A 27,968-nucleotide genomic window follows, 5' to 3' on the forward strand; every position below is an offset into this window, starting at 1 on the left:
TCCTTTGTTATGTCAGTCCTGGATTTAATATTTTATTTATTTACAATTTAGATTATAGTTTTCCAAATGATTATATTACCCCTCTCAATCCATTATTATTTGATAATTTTATTAGAGGTTCAAGAACTATGTTTTCTTACATGTGAATATACAATTTATTAATTTATGTTGAAAATGATTTTATTTTAGATAATTTTTTTTATTTGAAAGATTACTAAGCACAAATTTTTTTCCAGTTGTTTATGCTCTATTATTTTCTATTAACCAAATAAAAATGGTGAAAATTCATTTGAAAGTTGTGTAATTTTTTTAAACATATTTTTAGCATAAATTTGTTAATGTTTGTCATTTTAACACCTTTATTTGTATTTTATTATTATTAAGTTAATTATAACATCATCATGGTTCGACCACGATTGAACCTCGGTGCAAATTCTATTACATCAATACAAATTCTAAATGTTAGGTTTTTATTATTTGTTATTAGTGGGTAAAAAAAAAATTAAGTTATGGATTCATATTAAAACTAATTGCAACTTATCACCAATGATTTCTTGTCGACATAACACCTCTCATATTTTTGTGATAAAAATGTGTATATACGTTGCTTGTATTAATAAAATCTTATTGTAATAAAAGCTTATAACAATGAAATTCTAACAGAGAGAATCTAACAGTGTTTAGCTAGATTGAAGTACAACAAACAATTGCAGAGAGAGAAGAAAAGGGAGAGAGAGAGAGAGATATCAAAGAGAAATTGTATTTGATCTTGCTTAATTACATTCTGGTGCTAGATACAGTATTTATACAAGTAAATCTCCCTAACTGAATAAAACAAAACCCCTGGAATTACGGATTAGATCCATAAAAGGTGGAGTTTGTTGAGTTGGTTGAACACAGCTTCCTAACTGAAAAGCCCGCAATACCAACTGATTCTTGAATCTTCAATAGGACACCGTTTGAGCAATACCAATACAAAAGCTATTTACTTGAATGAAACGATGTGTCTGACTTTCTTTTGTCTGCAGACTTAATGAAAAGGGGTGTTTAGCTTTATCATCTTCAACATATTGCACAAATAGTATTATTAAAACATTAAAAATTAATTAATAAAAGTAAAATGCAACCCATATTTATAACCTAGCTATTTGGCAGGATCATAATGTGCTATTGTAATGAATTTATCTTTAGATGGCTCCTTCCTCACATTGCTTGCCAAGTTGCCTCAAATGAAACTTTAGGTTTGTCAAAAATGTTGTCTCTTTAAATAGAGTTGCTGTGATCTTTATTGAAGAAGAAAATGAGAGTATATGTTACAATGAGAGGCTCTGTTTTTTTATGTTGTAAACAGAGCAATCAAAAATGAGAAACTTTTTTTTTTTTGATTAAAAAAATGAGAAACTGATATCAAAAGTTTAACTAATCTAGTCTTTTGAGAAACAAACTGCTTCCTAATTACTTACAATGAATTCTCTGTGCAACCTCTCTTCAATGAAGAGGTAATTTTATTTTTATAATCCCCTGTTTTACTTCGTATATATCTTATTTTCTATTATCTGAGTTACTGTGATTAGTTATGTTATTAACACACATGGGATGGACTTGCAGGTTGCATTCCCTAGTTTGAAAACATTGACAATCAAGCACATGGAGAACTTGAAAATCATATGGCACGATCAATTTGCTAAAGATTCCTTTTTCAAGCTTCATTCTCTATTTGTTGAATACTGTGAAAATCTTGTGAACGTCTTTGAATCTAATATGCTAACAAGATTCCAAAGTCTAGAGAGACTTGAAGTATCTTATTGTGGTTCACTGCAAGAAGTTTTTGAACTTCAAAGGCACGATGTTAGAGAATCTCATACTGTGACAGCCATTCCGTTAAAAAGATTGATGTTGTGTCATCTACCGAAAATGAAGCAGGTATGGAATAAGGACCCCCAAGGAATTTTCAACTTTCAAAATCTACAAAAAATAAGTGTTTCGGAATGTGAGAGTCTGCAAAGTTTGTTCCCAGCATCTGTGGCTAGATTTCTCATGGAATTGAAGGATCTTCGGATAGACGATTGTGGAGTGGAGGAAATTGTTTCACGTGAAGAAATTGCAGAAGCAGCAGCAAGATTTGTTTTCCCTAAAGTGACTCTCCTAGTACTTCATAAATTGCCAAAGCTCAAGTGGTTTTGCCGCGGGGTGCATACTTCAAAATGGCCATTGTTGAAAGAATTGTGTGTGCGTGGATGTGATCAAATTGAGATATTTATTTCAAAAATTTTGAACTTTCAAGAAACAGTGGAACAAAGCCAACTAGAGACCTCCATTCAACAATCCCTTTTCTTGGTTGAAGAGGTAAGAGGCTAATTTAACTACTCTTCTATAATATTTAGATTTACGAGACATGATAACTTTGTTTGGAGTAGTACTTTTCTCTCAAACAAAAAACAAGTTTTAAACGCGAAGTTCTTATTAAAGGTCATATATCTATATACATTTTTTTTTTTTAATGAAATCCTTAATCTATATTCTTTGATCAAAATATAGGTACCATTGGTGTGTTTTTTGGGGTCAGCATGTCCAAATATATGAAAATACTATAGGTGTCAAATTGAGACAAATTGAAACAATTGATCGACAATAACTACTAAATGATGAACATGGTTTTGGAAAAAGGCTTTTCTTGTAAATGACTCTTACACCACTTTGCATTTGATTGACTACTACTGTTTGATAGTATTTACGAATTACAACATTGTTCTTTATTATGTACTTTCCTTCTTTTTTCCTTTTTTTTTTTTTTTTTTTTTTTAAGTTTCATCTAGATATAATAAGGTTGGACCATATTTTTACCATTAATTTTAGAAACTTCACGGATATATTCCATTTCATTAATAAATCTATTTTCTTTTGTTCAATGCTTTGATTTTTTTATAGGGTACATTATTCCCTAACTTGGAGGTTTTGATATTGGGTGGAGATTACAAGATGAAGGTGATACAACATGACCAACTTTTTGAACAGTGCCTTTACAAATTAAAATTCCTTCACGTGATCGGCCATGTAGCAGTTTCTGATTGGATTACTTTTCTTAAAAGATTACACAGTTTGGAGAAACTTTTTGTGAGTTCTAGTTCTTTGGAAGAAATATTCCCATATAAAGAGCTTTTTGACATGGAAAACCATGCTACAATACTCGAACAACTTCAAGAACTAGAGTTGTCTAAACGACCTATGTTGACACATTTGTGGAAAGAAGACACTCAACCAAGCCCAATTTTTCATAATCTGAAAAATCTACAAGTGTTCCTTTGTGGCGAATTGAAAATTTTAGTGTCATCCTCGATATCTTTCAAAAATTTGACAAATCTGAAAATATGGAAATGTCATGGATTGATTAATTTAGTTACATCCTCAACAGCCAAAAGTTTGGTACAACTCAAAAAAATGAGTGTAAGTGAATGCGAAAGGATAACAGAAGTTGTATTAGGGGAGGGAGGTGAAGCGAGTGAGGTGATTACTTTCACACAGCTAACATTCTTAAAACTTGATTGCTTGCCAAACCTCTCAAGCTTTTGCTCTGGAAGTTATTCCTTTGAGTTCCCATCTTTGGAAGAAGTGATTGTGAGGCAATGCCCTGAGATGAAGACTTTCTTTCATGAAGCTTTAGGGACATCAAAGCTAGGAGTACAAGCAACACAAGAAGATGAATTTCATTGGAAGGCTAGTTGGCCCTGGAATAGCAAATATAATGGGCTTTGGAAGAGCAAATATAATCCCTGGAATAGCAAATATAATGGGCTTTGGAAGAGCAAATATAATTGGCCCTGGAACAGCAAATATAATTGGCCCTGGAACGACTAATATAATTGGCCCTGGAACAGCAAATATAATACCACCACACAATAGTTCTTTTGAGGAAGAGAAAGGGTAAGTATATTATTCAACAAATCTCCTAATTTTCCCACATCATGTACTTTAATCTTTTTAATGCAATAATGCATGAACACGAGCAACATTTTCACTCTCCCACTAGATAATTATCATAATAGAACTACATGAACATTGCCAATTTTTAGGAGCAATAAAATCCTTGTAAATTGCATCAAACTTTGTCCATCATACATATTGTTGTGTCCCTTTGCACTTCATAAGCATACACAAAAATAATGTTATTATATTCAAAAGGATAATTATTTTTCCTTGATGATACTTTGAGTTCAATGGTTACAATGATTGATGCTTTTTCTTCAATATATTGTTTTCTATCATGCAAGGTTCAAAATTCTAAAGATGGAGATCATCCTAAATATGAAGCAGTGGGAACGTGACTTGTAATTTTAGTTTGTGGTACTTGGAATCATGTTTCTTTCTCATGAAATCATGTGCTCAAAGGGTCGTCATCCCCATGGTTATGGAAATGTATAGAGTTCATTCATCTTTTATTTATTTGCTATTGTTTCTTTATTTTCTTGTTTTCCATGTTTAGAAAAAAAAGAAAAAAGAAAAAAAGGTAGCTGTAGTAGCAATAATAATAGCAGTACTACTACTTGTGTGATGCATTTCTTTGGAGTGTTATAAACTACCTCTACTTGGTGTAGAAAGACCATATTACTATTTGAATGAAGTTGTGCTTATTATTTTGATGAGTGTTATAAACTAAATGCTATCATTAAGTGTCAAGTTTTTAAGTGTTTGATAGATTATTATGAATTTTTAGTAGCTTATCCTTTTAAATGTTTCTCTAACTAAGTCATGCATGTATGCTCACTCACCCATGCACATAATCAACTCCAGGAGAGAGATAATTTGGGTGCAACACTATAAGGCTTTGTATAGATTGACATAGCCAATTTGATCTTCCTTGACTTTTAGGGTGTGTTTGGTTGGGGTGAAAATAGGGAGGATGGAAAATAGGGTGGAAAATGCTGTTTTTCACTATTTGGTTAAGGAAAGAAAATAGGAGAGAAAGTTTTCTCTCCTGCGCCCACTTTTTTTATCCTCCCAAATTGGGAAGAAAATGAGGAGGGAAAAGTGATGAGAAATACATTTTACACAAATACCCCCACTTTATTACAGTCACTTACCCCTCTCATTTTCCCACTATTATATAATAAGGACATAATAGTCAATTTATATAAACTACATTTTCCATCCTCCTCTTTTTTTATCCAACCAAACAAAAAAGTTTTCTACCCTCCCACTTTTCCACTCCTCCAACCAAACACACACGAGAGAAAACCAAATCTTTCTATCCTCTCACTTTTCCATCCTCCCACTAATTTTCCATCTTACCACTTTTCCACTCCTCCAACCAATGGATCCTTAGTTTCATGGTTACAAAAATCAAATGATCATGTATATGGTTGTGAAATTTTAGTTAAAGATGGTTAGAAGAAAATATTTTATCTTTATGATTTTAACCATGCATGAGTACTCTTCATAAATTCGTAAACAACTGTGAAAGTTCAAAAATGTGTATAAACACCTTTGAACGTTTAGACCCCCAAATTACAACTTAACCAATTCAAGCAATATGTCAAACAACTAGTGTGCGGAAACTTAACATACGCTATAATATGAAATTGGTAAAAACTATCTAAGCCGAAACAAAACACAATCCACAGCAGATAATAAAAAGGCAAAGATAGAGAGGAATGAAGATGCAAACACAAAGACAACACACGATGTGTTATCGAAGAGGAAACCGAAGCCCTCGGTGTAAAACCTCTCCGCCGCCCTCCAAGCGGTAAACAATCCACTAGAAAATACAGTTGGGATACATGGACAGCAATAGACCCTCCAAGCCTAATCTACCCAGTGCACCTAAGACCTCTAAGCTTCTTGCTCCAACGAGGTTGCACCGAACCTTTTTCTTTTCTAGCTTCCCGGATTCCGCTACTAGACCGTAGCATCAACCAATGAAGATTAGTTCCTTCCTAACTGCTTCCCAGAAATCCAAACAGCTCTCTTATAGTAATGATAATGGTGAGAATCAGGTTTGGTATAATGCTTCTCAAGGATTTGACAATGGAGAGGAAGAGAGTTGAGGAATTTGAAGAGACTCTAATGTATAGATTGTGGGTGAATCAATCTTGTTTTTCTTTAGGGTTTCTCTCTCAAAATTCTCTCTGGAAGCTCTCTTACAATCGTGGGTAAAAGGGGTATTTATACTGGAGTGGGAGAGGAATGTGAAACGTCAGGTTTTACAAAACAGGGGTGGCTCGCGGCTTGTCCTCGCGGCTTGACTAAGTCGCGAGATCCAGTCGCGAGATAACCGTATGGCCAGTTGTCCTGTTTTGTCCTGTAGTGCTCCAGCTTGCATGACTGTTCACCTTCCAGCATGCTTGGCACGTGTGCTGCGTCTGGCGGCTTGAAGCCGCAAGTCACCCGCGAGGCCCAGCCGCGAGTCTCTGTTTTCTTGTACACTTTTGAGCAATCTTCACTCTATCTCACTCACTACCCTTACATCAAACCCACCTAAATACAGGGTTACTAAATGCTGAATTACAAGCAAATTTGGCACGGAATAAAGCCAATTAGATGGTTGAATAAATTCAACCTTACAATCTTCCCTTTTGGCTATTCCGTGACAAAACCCTAAAACAGACTCTAGACTTAACATGTGAGTTGGGAACAGTTGAACAAAACTCACTCACACCTAACTCTAGAAGCTGTGAGGCACTTGAATCATATGAACATAAGATTCCTGAAACACAACAATACACCATGATCATTGTTAAGCAGAAAATCATGAAATGCATATGAAACAGGCAATATGTGATCAAGCAAAGATGGAGTTAAGAAACAAACCATGGCTTGATCAACCAAGTGAACACCACAAGGTAGTGATCACAGTGCTCATTTACACTTGGAATGAACACAAGGACATACAAGTTAACAAGCACAAGGCAAGATACTTGTATGCACAACACTCAACCAATGCATAATACACAAGGTATATGCATCTAGGAACAATCCTACAAGGGCTACAAGAGTGACAGTACATAAATCAAAATGCAAGACATTTAGATTAAAGTACTGATTTCAACATAGCATAAAGGCTGCATTAAGTAAGGTACATACCATAAAGCCTACAAACTATGCATAAAACATTAACCCTAAAAGCTTACAAAATCACATGGGTACAAACCACCAAATAACAGTTTACAAAACACAATATAACAACTTAAACTGAAAACTTAAACTGAAGAAGAATGTAAAGACACTCCCCCTTAGGTAATATCCTCCCCCTCTGATTATGCCTATCACTCCCCTTTTTTGTCATGGAATAGGCTATTCATCCTCTTCCAGCTTTCTCTGAATTTGATCCAATTGAGTTTGAAGAGAGGTAAACTTCATATCCCATCGAGTGCTGTGATGGTGTAGAGAAGCTGTGAGTCCAGACATCTTTGTATTCAACTCGTGGACAGAGGACACAATGCGATCAAGTTTCTCATCAAGGGAGAGAGTGCTGAAATGAGAGCCACTGTGAGATGCAGAAGTTTCTGGTTTGGCTCTCTTCCGACTATGTCCAATGCATGCATTGAATGTACGCATGTTGATTGGACTTGGTTTTGAGATAGGAGATTCATCTGCCGTTGGATAAATTCCCTTGAGTTTCAAGATCCGTGAAATGAGACTGCAGAAAGGAATGCATATCCGAGACTCAGTTCAAAGAACCGTTTTGCGCAGAACATGAAAGATATGAGCACAGATGTCTATTTCCACATCAGAGATTAGATCATGAAGAAACAAAGCACGTCCGAGGTTCATATACCCAGTGCTTGATAAAGGGTACAAATTGTGAAACATCACAATTGTAAGCACTCTCAGTTTTGGAGAAAGAGAGGAAACACTGATGGATTTTCCATTGGGTGAGAACTCCAAGTCTTGACCAAGACTTTCTTTGAGAAGCTCCTCATCAGGACAGAGATCATCATAAACCGGTGAATGTCAGAATATTGGTCTGTTGATGTGAAGGATTTCTGCTAGATATGCAGGAGAGACAGAAAAGCTCTTTTTCCGAACCCAGCACTTAAGTTCATCTTCTTCCACAATTGCGTTGGCATAAAATTCTTTTACCAAATCTTCATATGCGTCATCCAGATCAGAGAGAAGGTAATTCCAGTCCTTTGTGAGCAAACCATTTCGGAATGTCAGTGTCATGAAGTGAGGACTGATCCACAGTTCTTTCTAGTAATGGTGTAGCATTTTGAAAATAATTCTCATGAGACTGATAGGCTGCATAGGATCTGAACTTGTTGGGATCAAATCTCTTTGATGAAGAGCGAGTCTCTTTTGTTTGAGGTGGGTAATCATCAACATCAATTACGGGTTCCTTCCCTTTGGAACTACCTCCTTTCACAGCTGCTTTCTTGAATGGTGACATGTCTAGTCTGTATTATGAACAAGGAAATGACAAAACACAGTCCAACAGACTTTATTAGCAGTGGGTTAGTGGTAATATAGGGATAATGAAGAAACCCTAACAGCTGGATGAAAATGTCCAGAAAATAGCAATGAGGGACACAAATGGCCCAAATTGAACTCCACAGTAGAGGGGGTCAAAATAAAACCACACAATCAGCTGAAAAAGAACCCACATTCAACACAGGATCATTTTGAAACAACACATTAACAGCAGATCAGACAAGATGATAAACCAAAAAATAGCAAACCCTAGCTAAGCACATGATGAAGAACAAAACCAACAATTTAAAATAGCTCAAAACAGAAACAAAAGCTTCCATAAGCTAAGCATGGACAAAGAGTAATAGCTGAGCTAAAAATCCATCTCAAAATCACAAACAAATGTGAATAATCCAGAGGGAAAATCATAACAACAAGTAGAATAGAGTTCAAGACAGAAAAACCATACCTGTTACTCGATGATTTTGAGCTGAAAAGAGGCAAAAATGGAGATCGAAAATGGAGGCACGGTGTGAATGGGTAAGAGCAGATGAGAAAGACAATGAACAGTCACAAAAAGATCGAGGGAAAACAAAAAAGTTTAAAAACTGCCCCTATATTTCCAAAACACGCGTTTTTCGCGATTGAAATGAGTCGCCAAAAAGTCGCCAGTTCAAGCCGCCAAAACACTCAAGGACAAAAATTTGAAAATTTTTCTAAGTGTTTTTCGCGACTGGAAGATCTACCTGTGAGTGAGTCGCGAACTGAGCCGCGAAAATCCCTTAGTAACCCTCGCGATTGGACCTTCCACTCGCGAACAAGTCTCCAAAAATGACCCGCGAAGACGCGATTGAGGCTCGCGACTTGACATACCCGCGACTGAGCCGCCAAAATAGGGCAAAACTGGATTTTTGAAATATTCAGATTTTTCAAACAAAATACTTTCCAAAAACACCTAAAACACTCAAAAATCTTTTTGTGCTTGAATTAACAAGGATTGAGCATGTGAAAACACATTTTATCAAGTACAATCACATAAATGAATATGGCATTTATTGAACATAAACTTGTGTGTTGTGTGTGGATATCAACAATGAGATAGTCCTTAGTCTAATGTGAAGTTTCAATGATCAATTCAATCAAGACATACACAATTAGCACTAGATCATGTGACCTATCTCAATTATAGAAATATGTATATATGACCTCCCACAAAACTTAATAACATAACTTGGAGCTTTACATTTGACTCCACTTTTAATCATAACATTTGATCTTTTTGATCTTTTGAGGCAATCATCTCTCATTGTGAGAGTGATATTTGACATTTCACTTTAATGGACAAGCCTTTGGCTTTTTGAATAAACATTTTCTTTAATATAAAGTCGCTTACCCTTTTTCCTAGTCGAATACTAGAATGTGCGACAGGCTTTTGCAGCTCAATATCTCTTTTCATTTGGAGATTTACATTTGGTGAGCTCTTTTTAGCAAAACAAAAATAAAGAGTGAGAAGATATATAGACACAAGTCTATGCATGTCTCAAGATCAACAAAACCATTCACTAATCATTCATGACAAGTTTGAAGATCTATTTACAACAATCACATAGATTTCAAGATTTCTCCCACAGAGATATGAGTGCAAAGAAACAAGCAATGCTCGAAAATGCACAAAGCCATTAGCATAAAGGTACAAGACAAAACAAGTTTTGAGACAAAAACTCAACAAAGTCAATCAAGCTTTTTGATTTTCTAATTTTTATGTGATTTTTGGATTTTTGACACTAAAAGCAAAAAGATTGATAAAACAAAATTAGAAAATATGCACAAGTAGACAAGCAAACAATCAACAGCAAAAACAACAAGCAAGCAAACAAACAAACATCGTCACAAAGCATAGGAAGTATTAATGCATGGACATGTTGTAATGCTTATGCATGAGTACCCTTTTTCACCCACACGTCACTTGCGTTTGGGGTGATTTCCTTATAGGATTGGGTACGGGAGTTAGGGCTTTCAAACTTTCGTGAGAAGCTTTCCAAGCAGTTGGTGAATGCACCAATCATCTTCATCACGTTCATCATTCCGGGATCACCATTCTGATCTCTAGATTGATCACCTGCCCAATTTCTTCTATCATTTCTAGGTCCTCCTGATCTTTGAGGAGTTGCACTATTCTTTACTCTCAGCTTTTGGCAATTTGGTCGAGTATGCCCTTGAAGTCCGCAGTAATGACACACATAAGTTGCTCTAGGACCTCTTTGTGGTCGTGGGCGTGACTTGGCACGAGATTCAGACCTGCCCACAGATTGATTACGGGGATTCAACATCCGTTGGTTCACTACATTCTTCTTCTCCTCCATCTTGAGCTTCTCATCAGTAAGGTCAGCTACAACTGGATCTTTGGCCTTTACAAACTTCACTTCTTTAGTGACATTTCCAGATGAACTACTTCATTCGGTATATCCCAATCCGGATTTGTCTGAAAAGCTCTTTTGAGATGAGATAACATCATCTAGCTTCTTGGTGGTGACCCTCTCTATTTTAGCATTTGCTTGCACAATCTCATTCTCAAGAAATCTCACTTTTGTGTAAGTTACGGACAGCTCACCATTCAGTGTTTCTATCTCACATTTGGCCTCCCTATATTGGATTAGGAGACTTTTGTAGTCCTCCTCTGCCTTCTTCATTTTTCTCACAGCAGCCTTGGCCACCCTTGTGTACTCACCTGACTTCTCCAAGAGTGAGTTATAATTCTCTTGAAGATTTGCTGTGCTTTCATCTTCTTCAGCATCTGATTCTTCAACAATTCCCAGTGATTCATCATCACTATGTTCTCCAAGGTCTCATACAAGCAGATTTAACTCATCTGAAGACTCAACATGAGCAATAGTCATAAAAGCTGAATAGTTCCCCTCTCCATCACAGCTCTCTTCAGATTCTGAGTCAGACGAATCCGAGTCACTCAATGTCGTGGCATATAATTTACCTTTCGATTTTAAATAATTCGGACATTCATTCTTAAAGTGTCCATGCCCGTTACATTCGAAGCAAGTGACACCTTGTGTAGGTTGGGATTCTTTTCCATCTTTCTTTTTGAATTCCCTTTTCTCCCTTCCAGAACTTTGGAATTTTCTTTTATCATCAAATTTGCCATTATTTTTGAATTTCAAGAACTTTCTGAAATTTTTGACAAGGTATGCAACATCTTTGTCAACCACATCTTCTCCCGATGAGTCTTGATCTTCCACCTTCTCATTAATGGTCTTTAGAGCAAGAGATTTACTCTTCCGTTGATTGGGCAGCGACATCTCATAAGTCTGCAGAGAACCAACCAGCTCCTGTACTTTGATGTCATCAAGGTCCTTGCTCTCTTCAATCGCTGTCACTTTAGCACTAAAACTTTCCGGCAATGATCGAAGGATCTTCCTTACAATTTTTGAATCCTTCGTTTTCTCCCCCAAGTTGAACTTGCTGACAACCACCTCATTTAGCTTCCCATAGAAAGAGTCTAAAAGACTCATCCTCACTCATTTTGAGCTCTTCAAACTGAGTGGTTAGCATTTGCAACTTGGTGTCTTTCACTTTCTTCGTGCCTTCATAGGTGGTTTCCAAAATCTCCCATACTTCTTTGGCAACAGTAATGTGAGAAATCCTGTGAAATTCATCTGGAGACACACCACAAAAAATAGCATTGAGTGCTTTACTGTTAGCATTAGATGCAGCAAGTGCTGCCTTATCCCATGTGGATTTGGCTGCCTCAGGTCTGGTCCAACTAATCTCAACAGCATCCCAAACAGATTCATCAATAGAACACAAAAAAGCTCTCATGCGAACCTTCCAAAAAGCATAATTACTACCATCAAAATATGGAGGTGCATTTAGGGATTGAGACCGATCCATCTCAAAAGGGAGTCAAGGATCACACAATGGTAATGAAACCAATAGCAGTGTACCCGCTCTGATACCAATTGAAAGTTAAAAAACGTGTATAAACACCTTTGAACGTTTAGACCCCCAAATTACAACTTAACCAATTCAAGTAATATGTCAAACAACTAGTGTGCAGAAACTTAACATACGCTATAATATGAAATTGGTAAAAACTATCTAAGCTGAAACAAAACACAATCCACAACAGATAATAAAAAGGCAAAGATAGAGAGGAAGGAAGATGCAAACACAAAGACAACACGCGATGTGTTATCGAAGAGGAAACCGAAGCCCTCGGCGTAAAATCTCTCCGCTGCCCTGCAAGCGGTAAACAATCCACTAGAAAATACAGTTGGGATACATGGACAGTGATAGACCCTCCAAGCCTAATCTACCCAGTGCACCTAAGCCCTCCAAGCTTCTTGCTCCAACGAGGTTGCGTCGAACCTTTTTCTTTTCTAGCTTCCCGGATTCCACTACTAGACCGTAGCATCAACCAATGAAGATTGGTTCCTTCTTAACTGCTTCCCAGAAATCCAAACAGCTCTCTCACAGTGATGATAATGGTGAGAATCAAGTTTGGTACAATGCCTCTCAAGGATTTGACAATGGAGAGGAAGAGAGTTGAGGAATTTGAAGAGACTCTAATGTATAGATTGTGGGTGAATCAATCTTGTTTTTCTTTAGGGTTTCTCTCTCAAAATTCTCTCTAGAAGCTTTCTTACAATCGTGGGTAAAAGGGGTATTTATACTGGAGTGGGAGAGGAATGTGAAACGTCAGGTTTTACAAAACAGGGGTGGCTCGCGGCTTGACTAAGTCGCGAGATCCAGTCGCGAGATAACCGTATGGCCAGTTGTCCTGTTTTGTCCTGTAGTGCTCCAGCTTGCATGACTGTTCACCTTCCAGCATGCTTGGCACGTGTGCTGCGTTTGGCGGCTTGAAGCCGCGAGTCACCCGCGAGGCCCAGCCGCGAGTCTTTGTTTTCTTGCACACTCTTGAGCAATCTTCACTCTATCTCACTCACTACCCTTACATCAAACCCACCTAAATACAGGGTTACTAAATGCTGAATTACAAGCAAATTTGGCACGGAATAAAGCCAATTAGATAGTTGAATAAATTCAACCTTACAAACTGTATGTAATTGAAATCCAAATCAATATTTTATGAAGCAAGAAAAGAGCAAATAGAAACATTGATGACCAAAATAGGAAGAATGCAGTTGTTTAAAAAAAAAAAAAAAAAAAAACCTAAAATGACCATAAATCTCATGAATCAAAGATCCACCAGCTATATCTAATGAAAGGGTGTAAATTTGCACCCCTAGAGAATTAGAGGCATTTGCATTGATATTTCTTACAATCTTTATCAAATCCCTCACTGCTTTTTAAATTGGATTTCTAGAGAAACAAATATAGCAATTCAAACATTGGCAAAATGGTCTTTATTGAACAATGTATATGATTCTTTTGATTTTGGGCAATGGTCCTCCCTATGTTGTATCTGTTATTAGATTGGGTGCTAGTTTGCTCTCCCTATAATTAGTTTTGCTTTTGAATAAAATTTTCCAGTTCATCAAAAATGAAAAGGGTGTAAATTTTATTGAAAGATGATAATGAATATCATAATTATATTTCAACATACATGATCAAAATTATCTTGGGTTTATTTTTGCCTACTTACAATAAGTGGGGAGAGGGGATTCAAATCCAAGTCTTACCTAAAATTTTAAAAAAAATTAAAAAAAAAGGAGAGAGAGAGAGAGAGAGAGAGAGATTTTAATGCTAGGTACTAATCACAACATCCTATTCTTATTCGATTTTTTTTTGTATACATTTGGATTTTACATGCTAATGCTCTTTTCTAATTTCTCCAAACTTCTCATAATTTGCAAACTGCAAAAAAGAATTCCCCATAAAAATTACAATGAAAGAAAAAAAAATTATCAAAAACTTCTACTCTTTCAAGTTTTGGCACTCACTGTCTCTTTGATTTAAAGACACGGATGATACAAGTACCTTTTTTCGCCTATGTTTTCCTCTACAAATTCTACCATGCCATTAAAAAACTTTCAAGTTCCTATAATTAAGTTTTTTCTGCCCATATGTACAATTTTTTTTTTTTTTTTTGGAGAAAGTGCCCATATATACAATTGGTTCCACAGAATAACTAATTAAAAAATTAAAGAAGCATTAAACATTTTTTTTTTTCTGTAGGGAATATGTTAATGAAGATTTATCATTCATGCCATAACTCAAATTAGCATGCTCAGTAAATAACCCATAGGATCTGCTGAAGGTCAGGTGCTCTACAAACTTGGTGAAAAAAAAATTTAATTCCTTTGTTCATCTTGGCATGTCCTTTTGTAGAGAAGAATAATACCAATATGACATGCCATCACACTAACCAAGTGCACCCCAAAAAAAACAAAAACAAAAACACATGTCACATAGCACATCAAACCTGGCGTTAAAGCAGATATATCTCAAGAAACCGGCAAAGTAGCCAAGATCCAAGAGAAAATTCTACAACCGCATGATTAAAAGCCATCAAAAGAGAAAAAGCTAAGGCTTATGATTTACAGATTATCAAAGCCAATCAATCAAGAAAAATTTACAGTTGAAAATAGATGCAGCATAATGTAGGAATCTATTGATGCATCCAATAGTGACATAGTAAAATGTCATTGTTTTGGAGACAATTCTTTGCCCTTGATTATATATTGCTCATCAATTAGTTTTTTTTTTTTTTAAATAATTTTTTAAAAGGATACATGATCCCACCTACCAAAATCGTGTATTAGGTAATCCAAGTAAACTCTCCTAGTGACGATGAACCTAGGATGTCTGGATCTACAACTGATCCTGAGCTTCCAACCACTAGGCTGCACCTTAACAGGTACTCATCAATCAGTTTTACCCTCATGTTATCCAATCCCTTGCAAGTTATCTTTTTATTTAAATTTAAAAAGATAACTTAAATTGTTCAACGAAACCCAAATATTGGTGACAGAAACAGATTATCGTAACAGTGGTAGATGCCATGACCAATGATATAATGAAAACCAACGCTAACATGATTTCTAATTTTCCATTCGACTGTTTCAAAAATTGAGAGTGAAACAGAAAACCAGCAGCAGCCTTTCTCTCCCCATCTCTCCCCCAAACCTTGGGACTGAGATGAAAATTTCAGAAAGACGTGTGTTCCCAATAGTAGAATCACTTATATTGGAGTCAGTAAGCAACAACCTACTGTTATTTATATACCACTGCCAATTATTTGTATTGTCTCAATTCTTATAGTCAATTACAGAAACTGCAAAATTTTATGCATCCCAATGTAGCTAAATGATGAACACAAAACACTTTCCCACATCAATGTAATTTTTTAATTTTTTATTTCATAAATCACATTTAAAAAGACAGAACAATCCAAGCCTAGTCAAGTATCTTGTGATAAGTTCAGTTTGTGAGATTACAGTCATGCACAGGCTTAATTTACATTTGCGCAAAAATCATACATACATGTCACTCAATCTTAGGTCACCAAGCACTAAAAAAAGCCAAAGTCCAGCTCAACCTTGAAGTGAACAACCCATTTGATCTTATTTTAAGGGGTCAAAAATGGGTGGGCAAAATCAAGTTTCAATATTCACATTTCTGAATACTCCATGTTCTTAAAAGCTAAGTTAGATAAGCTTGGGTTTTGCTCAAGAATGGGCTCAGCATCTCCAAAGAATGTGCTTGAATCAAGACTCCAACAGTCCAATTGCATAGAGAGATGGTGATCAAGCCATGTCAAACATATCATAAATAGATTATTTTCTTTGCAACCCTAGAGCACAAGTTTCATCATTTTGATAAAGAAGAACAAAAAAAGTACATGGTCACACAAGGTTAGACTAATTTTGTTTTTAAATCCACAAGTATAGAATGGGCAAGAAACAGAACTTTTAGAACCTTCTTAAATTTATACCTACTAGGACGGAGTCAAAAAATAAATCTCAAAATTTCCTTTTATTCATTATCAGTTTCATCGGTAAAGGGCAACTACATTCACTAATGTGTTGCACATGGAAAATACCATAATGCAACAAGCAAGTTAGAGACACTGGCAAATTTAGAAAGCATAAATATTCTCTATTCTTGCAAACAGACCCTTTATTATCTGGAGGGAAATTTGATCAAGAACAAAGAAACATGTGAACCAGCAACTCGCAGTTGAAATATACTTCTGAGTAAGCAGTACAGAAGAGAAGTGAAGCAGGGAATTAAGTTTAGCATTATATCAATAAGATACATATAATTTTGACCCAGCAAAAAACAGAAACAGAAACAAACACACCTTATTACCCACACAAAACATATAGTCCCAAATAAAATAAAGAAAAACAGTGCTGCAAACATAGAAATTCCAAAATCAAAATTTAAACGATGAAGGGAGGAGATAGAGGATATTAACAAACCAATTCCGGCGGCAGTAACATCCTGCCTATACTTCTTATCTTGGACATATCCAGCAGCAAAAACTCCACGCACACTAGTCAAGGTGGTCCTAGGCTGTGACAACATAGCCACTAGAACCAAGTTCCAGCTGACCATCTAAGAACTTGGTGGCTGGCTCATGCCCTATTGCAAAGAACAATCCCGATACCTTGAGATCCAAAACCTCCCCGCTCAGCACATTCTTCACCTTCAAGCCCCCAAGACCCTATTATTAGTGTTTTCATTCCTATATGCCCCCACAACCACCGAGTTCCATAGAACTTGAATCTTAGGATTAGTCAAGGCCCTCTGCTGCATAATTTTTGAAGCCCTAAATGTATCTCTCCTATGGATGATGTACACGATGGACCCATACTTGGTGAGGAATGTGGGCGCTTCCATGGCTGAATCCCCTCCTCCAATTACTACCAAGAGCTTGTTCTTGAAAATGGGTGCAGCACCATCACGCACAGCACAAGCTGATATCCCTTGGTTCCAAAACCCTCCTGGATCCTCAGCAGAGCCTGGGAAGTCTAATCGCATGGCGACGACACCTGTTGCCATAATGATAAAAATCAGTAATGATAGCCTTAGAATCAGTGAAGACCTTGAAAGGGGTGGTGGAGAAATCCACCTTGTTGACGGTCTCCATTAGAATCTGAGTGCCAAAGTGGAGTGACTACTTACGGTAGCGGTCCATGAGCTTATTGCCATTAATTCCATCTAGAAATCCTGGGAAGTTCTCCACCTCAGTGGTCATGGTGAGCTGGCTGCCAGGGGCAATGCCATTGGCCATCCACCCCTCAAAGAGGATGGGCTTCAACTCTGCGCGGGATGCATATATGGCAGCAATGTGGGCAGCTGGGCCACTTCCAATGATGCACAACCTTGTTTTAAGGGTATGGAGGTCGTCCATGGCCAAAGTCAAAGAAATGGCAGTGGCGGAGGATGCTTGTCCAGGTGTGGAAGTGGGAGTTACGGTGGGAGCAGAAGAGTTGGAGGCCTTTCGAACAAACTTGGAACCTCTTCTGAGTAGATTTAAGAGCTTGTTTTTAGGGCAATAACTCATAATTTCTCCCTTTTGCAGTCTCTATTGCTATAAAATTTACAAAGCATGGTTTTGAAAACCAAATTGTAAAGAGAACAACAACAAAAAAGGAGATGTTCAAGTTTTTAAGATTGGACCATAATGGCATCATAAAAAACTCAGAATAAAATAATAAAGCATAAACAAGCTAATTAAAATTTGAACAATAACAATTCTTTAAGTACAACGTCTAAACAAACAAATAAATTCCACATGGTAATATTACACATTAAAAAATTATATATTCGACTACAACAACAACAGCGACAATCACCACCTAAGATGATATAGAAAATCAAGAGGAATAACAAATAAACCTAAGAATTAAACAAACTGATGACATATATAAACAAAAACAGAACACCCACTAAGTACGTGATTTTCATAAACAATGTGGTTCAAGTCGCAGCAAACCCTGAAATGAAAAATGAAGTAAAACAAACCAAAAATGGTGACACACTTCACGGCAAAGATTGAATAATTTAAACAAATGAAAACAGATTGAATTTAAATTTAGCTAATTCGAGGTTACTTACATACAGTTAGAGATAAATATAACTTCCAAGAAGCTTCAACAAATGAAAACTTCCAATACCCACAAGTGGGTTTTTTGTCCTCTCAAGAACCCACCTAAGATCATGTAATACACAAACCCAAAAAGATAAAGGAATCCAAAAGTAAACAACCAAGTGAAGGCAATGAAAATGTTTACCTCAATGTCTAGACTTCCCAAGTTTCCAGTGAGCTATTCAAATTGGGGTTATGAAGGAGGAGGAGGGTTGGTGGTACCGTGGCAGAGGGGAAAGAAGAAAGCATAAGCTCATAGGATTGGTAGATAATAAGTCCATCCATGACTTCTTGTGTTTGCTTTGCTTGGGCGCTAGGTTTGGGCCTTGAGACAGAGGAAAAGAATGAACGCAAATGCTTCTTGGAATACCAAAAGAACTTAGGGCATGTTTGGTAGACTGTAATAGGCACTGTAATGTAATAGTTATTTTATAGTTTAGTTATTCTTTAGTTTGGTTATGTTTTTATTACAAGGAATAATCATTCCTTATGAATAGTTATTCTTCAAAATGAGGAATAATTATTCCTCTTTAAAAGGTTGTATTAGCTATTCCTTAATAAGTGCAATATTCAAAACTTAATATATTTCCAAGTAAACAAACTTTCCATATATATCTAACAATTATAAAAATAAAAAATCATAAAAAATAACGCATATCTCTCTTAAATTTAAAAATAATAATTTTTAAGGAAATATAATTGTATGAGTAAGAAATTTCCAAAAATAAATGTTTGCAAGCCGAAAACGAGATTGTTGGGCTCAACCTCACTTGGGCTCACAATTTATTTGTAAGGTGGGCTTCAAGATTTCCTACTTTGAGTCGTTCTCGGCACAGAGACTCAAAGTAATGTTCCTCCCCTCTCTAAATGACTGTTTTCCACTCCTTTTCTCTGAACCCCATCATCCTCCCCAACTTCTACTATTTATAGCTTAGGTTAGTGGGGAGATCATGATTACTGCCATCGCTAGTGCAATTGAAGGTCCAATATTATCTGTTTTAAGTGGGTGTTTAGATGAGAGTGGGATGTAACGATTATGGCCTTGGAACTTGGTTCCAGTTCAGGCGAATCTGCTTGGTAATGGTGTTCCCCGAGCATCCCATGACTTGCCCGGACAGGGTTTATATGATTGTTCGGGAGGTTCTATGTCGAGCGCAACTCAGGATCTGAGGCCCAAAACTCATTCTTCATGAAGGCAGTTTCAAGAAGGGTTCAAGGCGAAGGGGCCGTTCCATTGGGCCTGAGCCTAGGGCCCATATGGGTCTTGGGATCTCGGTGCCGTACATTAGCCCCCCCTTGATTCATACCCAGTTGCCGGGAAGAATCAAGGAGCCAGCCAGGCCTTTTGGTCTCGGAAGTCCTATGGCCTGGGACTCATACAGTTATGGTTTCTCATTAATGCTCATCTCAAAAGACGCGCTGTTCCGCGGCGCCAGGTTCAGTTGTCATTATTGCCTGACGGTTTGTGAACTGAAGCGGCGCGCGTGTCGGTTATCTTTGGCATCCGCAGGGTCATTCGTGAATCGTGCCCATTTATTGCTTGATTGAACGTTCCTTTGCCCCTTTTCTGTTCCTATAAATAGCCTTCCTCAGAACATTCTTTCACTTTTTTTTCACCTCTGATCCTTCGAGCTTACTCTCTGCCGACCAACTTTTTGTGCGCTTACTCACCTGCCCAGAGTTCTTTCCTCCCTTAGAACCCAAAGTAAGTCCTCTTCCCCTTCCTATTCCTTTAGCTTATTTCTTCAAGTTCCCTTTCATAGCATTTAGCGTCACAGATGGGCTACTCTCATCTCTTGGAGGCCCTGGCTGCCCTGGCCACTTTTAGGCGCAAGTTTAATATTCTCGATGACGTGGAAATGGCTTACTGCCACGAGAGTGAAATCGCTCTCCACCGAGGACTAGGCACGACCTTTTTTCCTTTAATGTCAATTCTAGAGGGTGGGGTTAGATTCCCCGTGGATCCCCTTTTAGCAGATACACTTAGGTACTACGGACTATGTCCCGACCAGCTTCCCCCCAATTTTTACCAGGTAGTTAGCTGCGTCGGTAGGTTGAACCACACCTTTGATTTATAGTTAAATTACCATGATATTAACCATATGTATAGCCTCTGTGGGAACAAAGCTACCAATTATTACCTAAAAACAAGAGATAATCGGGTACGGCTAATATCCTGCCTACTTGATTAGAATAGGAACTCCGTCGGGGAGTTTGTTCGGGTGCGCGGCAACTGGTTTGCTGGAGATGTCCCTTGCCTTCTTTTCACGGCGTGAAGTGGGTTCGTACCAATCCCTTAATCTAACTGTTTTTCCCCCTTTTTTCCTTTTCTTTCCTCTTTATTGAAGTAGATCTTCATCATCAGATATTGATATAACACTTGTTCTTTTACAGACGGCAAAGTGTTCGTTCCGGACATTAGAACCGTCCACGTGAAAGACCTGAACTTCATCCTTCGTTCCGAGATATTCGTACACTGGGACGGACAGCTCCGGGCCTCTCACCTGATCCTCAGAGTAGAGCCAGTTTACTTTACCTGGCAGACCTTTAAGCAGGCACTATTAGTTGATAGTCCCCTGCTGTCATATATTGACGTTCGGTTCGCGAACTTTTTGCCATCGAAGTTTACAACTGGGGAGGCGAGGGAGTTCGGAAGGTGCTACACTTGCTCGGATGAGTTAGCTCCTTTGCGGGACAAGTCCGCGGAACGTGTGTCTCGGTGTCTTAGAGAGTTAGCTCTCGAGGCAATTCAACAAGAGGACCCTGTTCAAGAGCAAGCGCAGCCCGAGAACCCAACTGCGGAGCCCGAGCAACCAGCGGTTGAAGCGACTGCCTTGTCGGCTGAAGATACCCAACCCGGCGGAAACATGGTGTCAAGGAAGGTTATGAATATTGATCGCTTCATGCCTGGTGCACGGCAACCCAACCAGCTCCCACCTTCTCATGGTCAGAGCCAGGTGCCTTCCCCTCCACCCTCTTCTCAAGCTGGACGAGCCCGCAAGAAACAAAAGGTCGCCGATCAACCATCCACGGGTCCGGTAGATGCTGCCGTCCAGACTCCTCCCCAGCCAACAGGGGGGATCGTTATCCGCGAGCCGCAGACCCAGGTCAGTCCGGGGGTTGCGTCCTCCTCCCAAGTGACTCCAGCGTGGAAGCCCAAGTTCTTGTTGGACCACAAGCCTTTGCCTTCGACCGCCTGTGTGCGGTTGTGGGAGAAAGGTGAGGGTGGCCGTATTGCCCAGACCCTGGCCGAGGGTCTTCTTCTTCCCGACAATGTGCATGCCTTCGAGGAGGGGTCCGAGGAGTCCGTGGGGCACCGGTTAGAGTGGCACGCTATTGCGGTAACTCCTTAATTGTCTATTCCTTTCCATACATTTACTTCAACTTCCGTACTAACTTTTGTGATTGCTAAGCTGCTCAACTGGCTCACATACTGGCTGGCCGTACACGGGATCTTGCCGAGGAGGTCGACCGTGAGAAGGGGGCGCGGGAGTCAGCTGCCAAAACAGCAAAGGAAAAACTAAAGGCAGCTGAATTCGCCGAGAAGAAGGTTGCTGCCGCGGAGAAAAATAGAGCGCTGGCGGAGAAGAGGTGTGCTGAACTTTTGGCTAAGTAGAACGAAACGGACGTGAAGCTAGCTGAAGCCATTAGCCTCAACACCTCTCAAGTCAAGGAGCTAACCGACCTAAGGGCAACCCTGGAGGCCTGCGAGCAGAAGTGGTATAACGAGGGATTCGCTGATGTCGAGCAATCTGCAGAACCGGTAGTGGCCCAGGCCCGGAAGCTGGGTTTTGAGGCCGGGTGGTTTGCCGCTCTTCAAGCTCTGGGAGTTCCCAAGGATTCCCCTCTAAGAGACCCCAGCCAAATTCCTTTCCCGAACCCCGTTACTGCCGTGCAGGATCCACCGGTTGCTGCTGAGGAGGAAGAAACGGCAAGCATGAGGGAGCTGGTTGAACAGATCGATGCTCATGCCGAGCTAGATGAGATGGAGGCCGCCAGCATCCCAACTGTACAGGACCTTCTTGGTGAAGACCCGCATTACCCCTTGACCGTCCAGCAAGAAATGACAGATCCAACCCGGCCCTCCAGCTGATTATCTGCAGTCTAGTTTTTTTGTGCTTTCACTTATCTTTATAGCATTTTTAATTTATTTTTTCAATGGTATATTTGCCTATGTCATCGGGTTGTGGTGAACGAACAATTTGCTTATTTCACGGGGACGACCCGAAAACAATTGCCGAGTTTTGGCGATGAGATATTAATTCTGCTTTTTGACTTTGCTTTCAACTCGTTGAATGATTCTCTATTTATTTGCGTGTTTGCTTAGATTATGTTAGCGGTTTCTTATACTATAGTAAGTCCGGCCGAGAGCCGTCCAAAACCTGTTGCGCGGTGCCTTGGATAATCCGAGAATGAATTTGCAATTAGTGTTTGTAAAATGGGTTAAGGTTTCTACCTTCTCGGCGATTTGATCGAACTGAGGACAAGGTTTCTGTCCTTAGAAATTTTTTTTGTAATGATAAGGTTTCCGCCTAGTCGGTGATTTTGATCGAACCGAGGACGAGACTTCTGTCCTTAGAATTTTTTTGTAACGATAAGGTTTCCACCTGCTTGGTGATTTTGATCGAACTGAGGACGAGACTTCTGTCCTTAGAAATTTTTTGTTACGATAAGGTTTTCGCCTAGTCGGTGATTTTGATTGAATCGAGGACGAGACTTCTGTCCTTAAATTTTTTTTTGTAATGATAAGGTTTCCGCCTGGTCGGTGATTTTGATCGAACCGAGGACGAGGCTTCTATCCTTAAAAAGTTTTTTGTACAAAACATGCAATTCTCTTAATGTGCAATGACGGGATCGAAAACAGCTCAGACAAGTAACTTCATCATTATCTTGACTTTAGCGAAACACAAAGTTTTGACTTACATTTACTATATGGATGGTCACAGGTAGAACTTCTTTAAATTGTGAGCATTCCATGGCCAAGGGAGCGGCCTCTCGTCAAGATCTTCCAGGTAGTAAGCCCCCGCGCCAGCGATGGCAGTAATCCTGTACGGCCCTTCCCATGTTTGAGCAAGCTTCCCGGCAGCTACGTCTCGCATGTTTCCCACGACCCTCCTTAGAACCAGTTCCCCGGCGCTGAATTCCCTCCACTTTACATCTTGGTTATATCTCTGGGACAGTTTCTGCTGGTACTCCGCGAGCCGTATGGTTGCGGCCTCCCGGCATTCTTCTAACCAGTCCAAGCGCTCCATCATCAGGTCGGTGTTCTAGGCAAGGTCAAATCCTGTGACCCGTGCACTGCACAAGCTCACCTCGGTTGGTATTACGGCCTTTGCCCCATATGTCAAAGAGAAAGGGGTCTCACCCGTGGATCTTCTGGGAGTCGTACGGTAAGCCCATAAAACGTTAGGCAGCTCTTCAACCCATCTTCCCTTTGCCCCGTCCAACCTCCTCTTCAACCTGTTCAAAATCGTCTTGTTCACTGCCTCAGCTTGGTCGTTGCTTTGAGGGTATGCTGGGGTTGAGTACTTGTTCATAATACCGAGATCGCTGCAGAAGGCTCGGAAAACTTTACTATTGAACTATAGCCTGTTGTCTGATACTAGTGAGTTCGGTACCCCAAACCTTATGACTATGTTTTTCCACAAAAACTTTTTCACATCGATATCCTGAATGTTGGCCAAGGCCTCGGCTTCCGCCCACTTCGTGAAGTAATCCACAGCCACTAATACAAAACAGCGGTTACCTGTTGCTCAAGGAAACGGGCCGAGGATGTCTAGCCCCTATTGTGCGAACGGCAATGAGCTGCTGATGGGGTTTAGACGTTCTGCCGGCTGGTGGATCAGAGGGGCGTGCTTTTGGCATTGTTTGCACCTCCTGACGTATTTCGCGGCATCCTTCTGCATCTGTGGCCACCAAAACCCCTGGGTCATGGCCCTGTGCGCTAGAGACCATCCTCCGACATGGCCACCATATACTCCATCATGCAGCTCGGTCAGAAGTTCGTTCACTTTCTCAGGATGTAGACATAAAAGGTAAGGGCCTGCGAAAGACCTCCGGTACAACTTGCGATCTGCTGACAACCAGTACCGAGAAGCCACCTGACGAATCTTTTTGGCCTCCTTTTCATCGTCCGGAACTTTATCCTCAGCTATGAAGTCTATGATCGGGTTCATCCAACACGGATTTGCCATTGACATCATGGCAACTTCAACCCCAGCCAGGTTGTCATCACTTTTCACCTCGATGCTTGGCTCCCTTATAAGCTCTATCTTGACCAGCCGAGGTATGTTCCCGGTAGAGGATGAAGCCAACGTGGCCAGCGAGTCAACATGTCTGTTTTGTGCCCGACCTACCTGGGCTACCTTCACTGTCCCGAACCGGCCAATGATCTGCTTGGCTGCACTCAGATAGGCTTTCATCCGAGAGTCCCGAGCTTTGAAGCTTCCCAAGATTTGATAAACGACCAGCCGAGAGTCCGAATAAATCTCAACATCTTTCGCGCCTAAACACAATACGGCCCTCAACCCGGCCAGGAAGGCCTCATACTCGGCTTCGTTGTTTGAGGCTTTGAATCCTAATATGAAGGAGTGTTCTAATCGTATGCCCTCCGGGGTGATTATGACAATACCAGCTTTGGCACCCATAGCATTCGAAGCGCCGTCTACAAACACTTTCCACGGATGACGCTCCGCATTACATATTATCTTCCCGTCGTTCTTGGGGGTGAATTCTGCAATGAAGTCAGCAAGAACCTGTCCCTTTACCGAGCTTCGCAGTCGGTACCTTATGTCGAACGAACCCAAACGAGTTCCCCATTTGGCTATTCGGCCTGTGAAGTCCGATCTTTTTAGCAACGATTGCAGGGGATACTCGGTGAGGACGAATACCGTATGAGCCTGAAAGTAATGCGGCAACTTCCTCATGGCGTGCACTAGTGCCAAAACTAGCTTTTCAAGGGGCAGGTATCTCGTTTCGGCATCTACTAAGGTTTTGCTTATGTAATACACTAGCTGCTGTACTCCTTGGTCCCTTAGTAACACAGCACTCACGGCATGGTCAGACACTAAGAGGTACATAAACAAATCCTCCCCGGACTCCGGGGCTGTTAACATGGGTGCTTTTGCCAAGTACTCCTTCAGTTCTCGAAAGGCCTTGTTGCATTCCTCGTCCCAATGAAACCCCTTCCACTTCTTCAGAAGCTGATAAAACGGTCTGCAGTGATCCGCGAATTTGGAGAAGAATCGATTTAGGGCGGCTAACATCCCGGTTAGCACCTGTACTTCCTTCGGATTGCTCGGCGGTATGAGGCGATTCACGGCGTTTATCTGGTCGGGATTGGCTTCTATCCCCCGAGTAGAAATCAGATAACCTAAGAACTTTCTAGCCCCCACACCGAAAGTACACTTCTCGGCGTTCAAGCGCAGCTTGTGCTTCCGGAGTATCTCAAATACTCCCCGAAGGTCTTCAGTGTGTTGCGACTCCTTTTTGCTCTCTACCACCATGTCGTCAATGTATACTTCCACCGTGCACCCAATTTTCTCTCGGAACATCCTCGTCATCATCCGCTGGTATGTGGCACAGGCGTTCTTCAACCCAAACGGCAAGACTTCGTATTGATAGTTAGCACTCGGGGAAATAAATGCTGTCTTTTCTCGGTCCTCGGGAGCCAAGGCAATCTGGTGGTACCCCTGGAAAGCATCCAAGAAGCTCATCCTCGGGTGCCCATACGTGGCGTCTACTAGTTGGTCAATCTTGGGCATTGGGAAAGGATCCTTGGGGCATGCCCTATTCAAGTCTGTGAAATCCACACAAACTCTCCATTTACCATTCTTTTTCTTCACCACCACAGTATTCGCAACCACCTCGGGAAGAATATTTCCGTTATCGCCCCTGCTTCCTTCAGCCTTTGGACTTCCAAGTTCATCGCGTCAGCATGCTCCTTCGATGATCTCCTCGGTTTCTGCTTTTTCGGGGGGAATGATGGGTCCACATTAAGCTTGTGGACAATGAACTCGGGATCTACACCGGGCACTTCATACGAACTCCAAGCAAAAACATCCACGTTCTGTAAAAGAAACAACAACATTTCTGCTTTTTCTTGGTTATTCATGCTCGTGCCTATTTGGAAATACCTGTCTTCGTCTGGAAAAATTCTGACCTTCAAAACATCCTCGGCAACGTCCGCCCCCGTTTCCCCTCGGGGCTTCTATGATTGCTATAAAGGCTTTTTTTCGGTCTCTTCCGCTTGTCCGAGCTGTTCATTCTTCCATTTGACCACGGCGACCAGACACTGCCTAGCCACTTGTTGGTTTCCTCGCACCACGGCGACTCCATACTCGGTGGGAAATTTCACTTTAACGTGCAGGGTGGACGGAACGGCCTTCATTGCGTGGATCCATGGCCTTCCCAGGATTGCAGTGTACGGTGAGAATGACCAGACTACTATGAAGGTCACTATTACTTCCTTGCCTTCCATGTCCACCGAGAGAGAAATTTGCCCTTCGAGAACCACGACCCTTCCGTCAAACGAGACTAATGGCATGTCATACTTCACCAAATCCTGACTCTTCAATCCGAGCCCTTCGAATAGGTCCGGGTACATCACGTCGGCTCCGCTTTCTTGGTCTATCATCACTCTTTTTACCAAGAACCCGCTTATCCGAGCTGTTACTACCAACACATCATTATGAGGCTGGATCGTCCCTTGTAAGTCTTCTTCGCCAAAAGAGATGGTTAGCCGACCAACTTTCATCCTCTTCTTGGGTGATTCTCCTTCTGTGCAAGCTACTGTCAGTACCCCTTTAGCTGCTGCCGTACCTCTCGGGGCAGCGTGGATGACTTCGATCACTCCAGCGGTGGTGGGAGGGGATTCCTTCTCTGCTAAACACCCTGGCTAGAATTTTGGTCAACGGAGTCCACTACAAACTCTTTCAGATACCCTGCTTTTACTAATTGCCCGAGATGATCTTTCAGTACCCGACACTGCTCGGTGGTGTGCCCTTTGTCCCTATGGTATGTGCAATACAAGTTTTGGTTCCTCTGAGATGGGTCACCCCCCATTTTGTTCGGCCACTTGAAGAATGATTCGTTCTTAATCTGATCTAGAATTTTGTGCATAGGTTCTTTGAATGCCACATTAACTCCCTCAATTTGCGCCTCTGGTTCTTGCATCCTGAAATCTTTTTCGGTCTTGTTGGGATAAAGCATTGCCGAGATCTCCTGAGTAACGGGGCTTTCCTCTTATTTTGTATCCGATCATCTTCCAGGTGTTTATACTCCTCAATGCGCCTCATAAGCTGCCTCATATCCTTGGAAGGTCTTTTCGTCAACGATTCCCGTAATTCAGAATCTTCGGGGAGCCCCATCCTGAAGGTGCTTGCCGCTATCTTCTCATTTCCTCCATCGATCTCGTTGTAGAATTCTCAGTACCGGCTGGTGTAACTCCGAAGGGTTTCACCGACCCTCATCTTTATGGAAAGTAGTGCATCCA

The 27,968-nt window shown here is 40.3% G+C and overlaps 2 protein-coding genes, 1 long non-coding RNA gene and 1 pseudogene across 3 annotated transcripts; 1 reads left to right on the forward strand and 3 right to left on the reverse strand.

Annotated features, from left to right (window-relative positions):
- Nucleotides 1-3,776: 3,776 nt before the first annotated feature.
- LOC115979472 lies at nt 3,777-4,631 on the forward strand. Its single transcript, XR_004089063.1, has 2 exons — nt 3,777-3,921; nt 4,269-4,631. It is a non-coding gene; the product is annotated as an uncharacterized LOC115979472 (long non-coding RNA).
- A 10,995-nt stretch (nt 4,632-15,626) lies between these two features.
- Nucleotides 15,627-18,844, reverse strand: LOC115979759 (annotated as a pseudogene).
- Nucleotides 18,845-24,258: 5,414 nt separating this feature from the next.
- LOC115979761 lies at nt 24,259-26,238 on the reverse strand. Its single transcript, XM_031101822.1, has one exon. The coding sequence runs from the start codon at nt 26,236-26,238 to the stop codon at nt 24,259-24,261; it is 1,980 nt and encodes a 659-aa protein (XP_030957682.1).
- A 455-nt stretch (nt 26,239-26,693) lies between these two features.
- On the reverse strand, nt 26,694-27,685 carry LOC115979762. Its single transcript, XM_031101823.1, has 2 exons — nt 27,455-27,685; nt 26,694-27,371 (listed from the first exon to the last, which is right to left on the reverse strand). The coding sequence occupies exons 1-2, from the start codon at nt 27,683-27,685 to the stop codon at nt 26,694-26,696; spliced, it is 909 nt and encodes a 302-aa protein (XP_030957683.1).
- Nucleotides 27,686-27,968: the final 283 nt, after the last annotated feature.

This window comes from Quercus lobata, chromosome 3 (genome assembly GCF_001633185.2).
Source record: "Quercus lobata isolate SW786 chromosome 3, ValleyOak3.0 Primary Assembly, whole genome shotgun sequence".
In the NCBI taxonomy this organism is placed as follows: domain Eukaryota; kingdom Viridiplantae; phylum Streptophyta; class Magnoliopsida; order Fagales; family Fagaceae; genus Quercus; species Quercus lobata.

Excerpts from the sequence above, each read along its gene's own strand:
- LOC115979761 (XM_031101822.1), bottom strand. The coding sequence starts at position 26,238 with ATGCCCAAGATTGACCAACTAGTAGACGCCACGTATGGGCACCCGAGG.
- LOC115979762 (XM_031101823.1), bottom strand. The coding sequence starts at position 27,685 with ATGCTTTATCCCAACAAGACCGAAAAAGATTTCAGGATGCAAGAACCA. Across the intron at positions 27,372-27,454 it reads ACACCACCGAGCAGTGTCGG|CCAGGGTGTTTAGCAGAGAA; the intron begins GTACTGAAAGAT and ends CCAAAATTCTAG.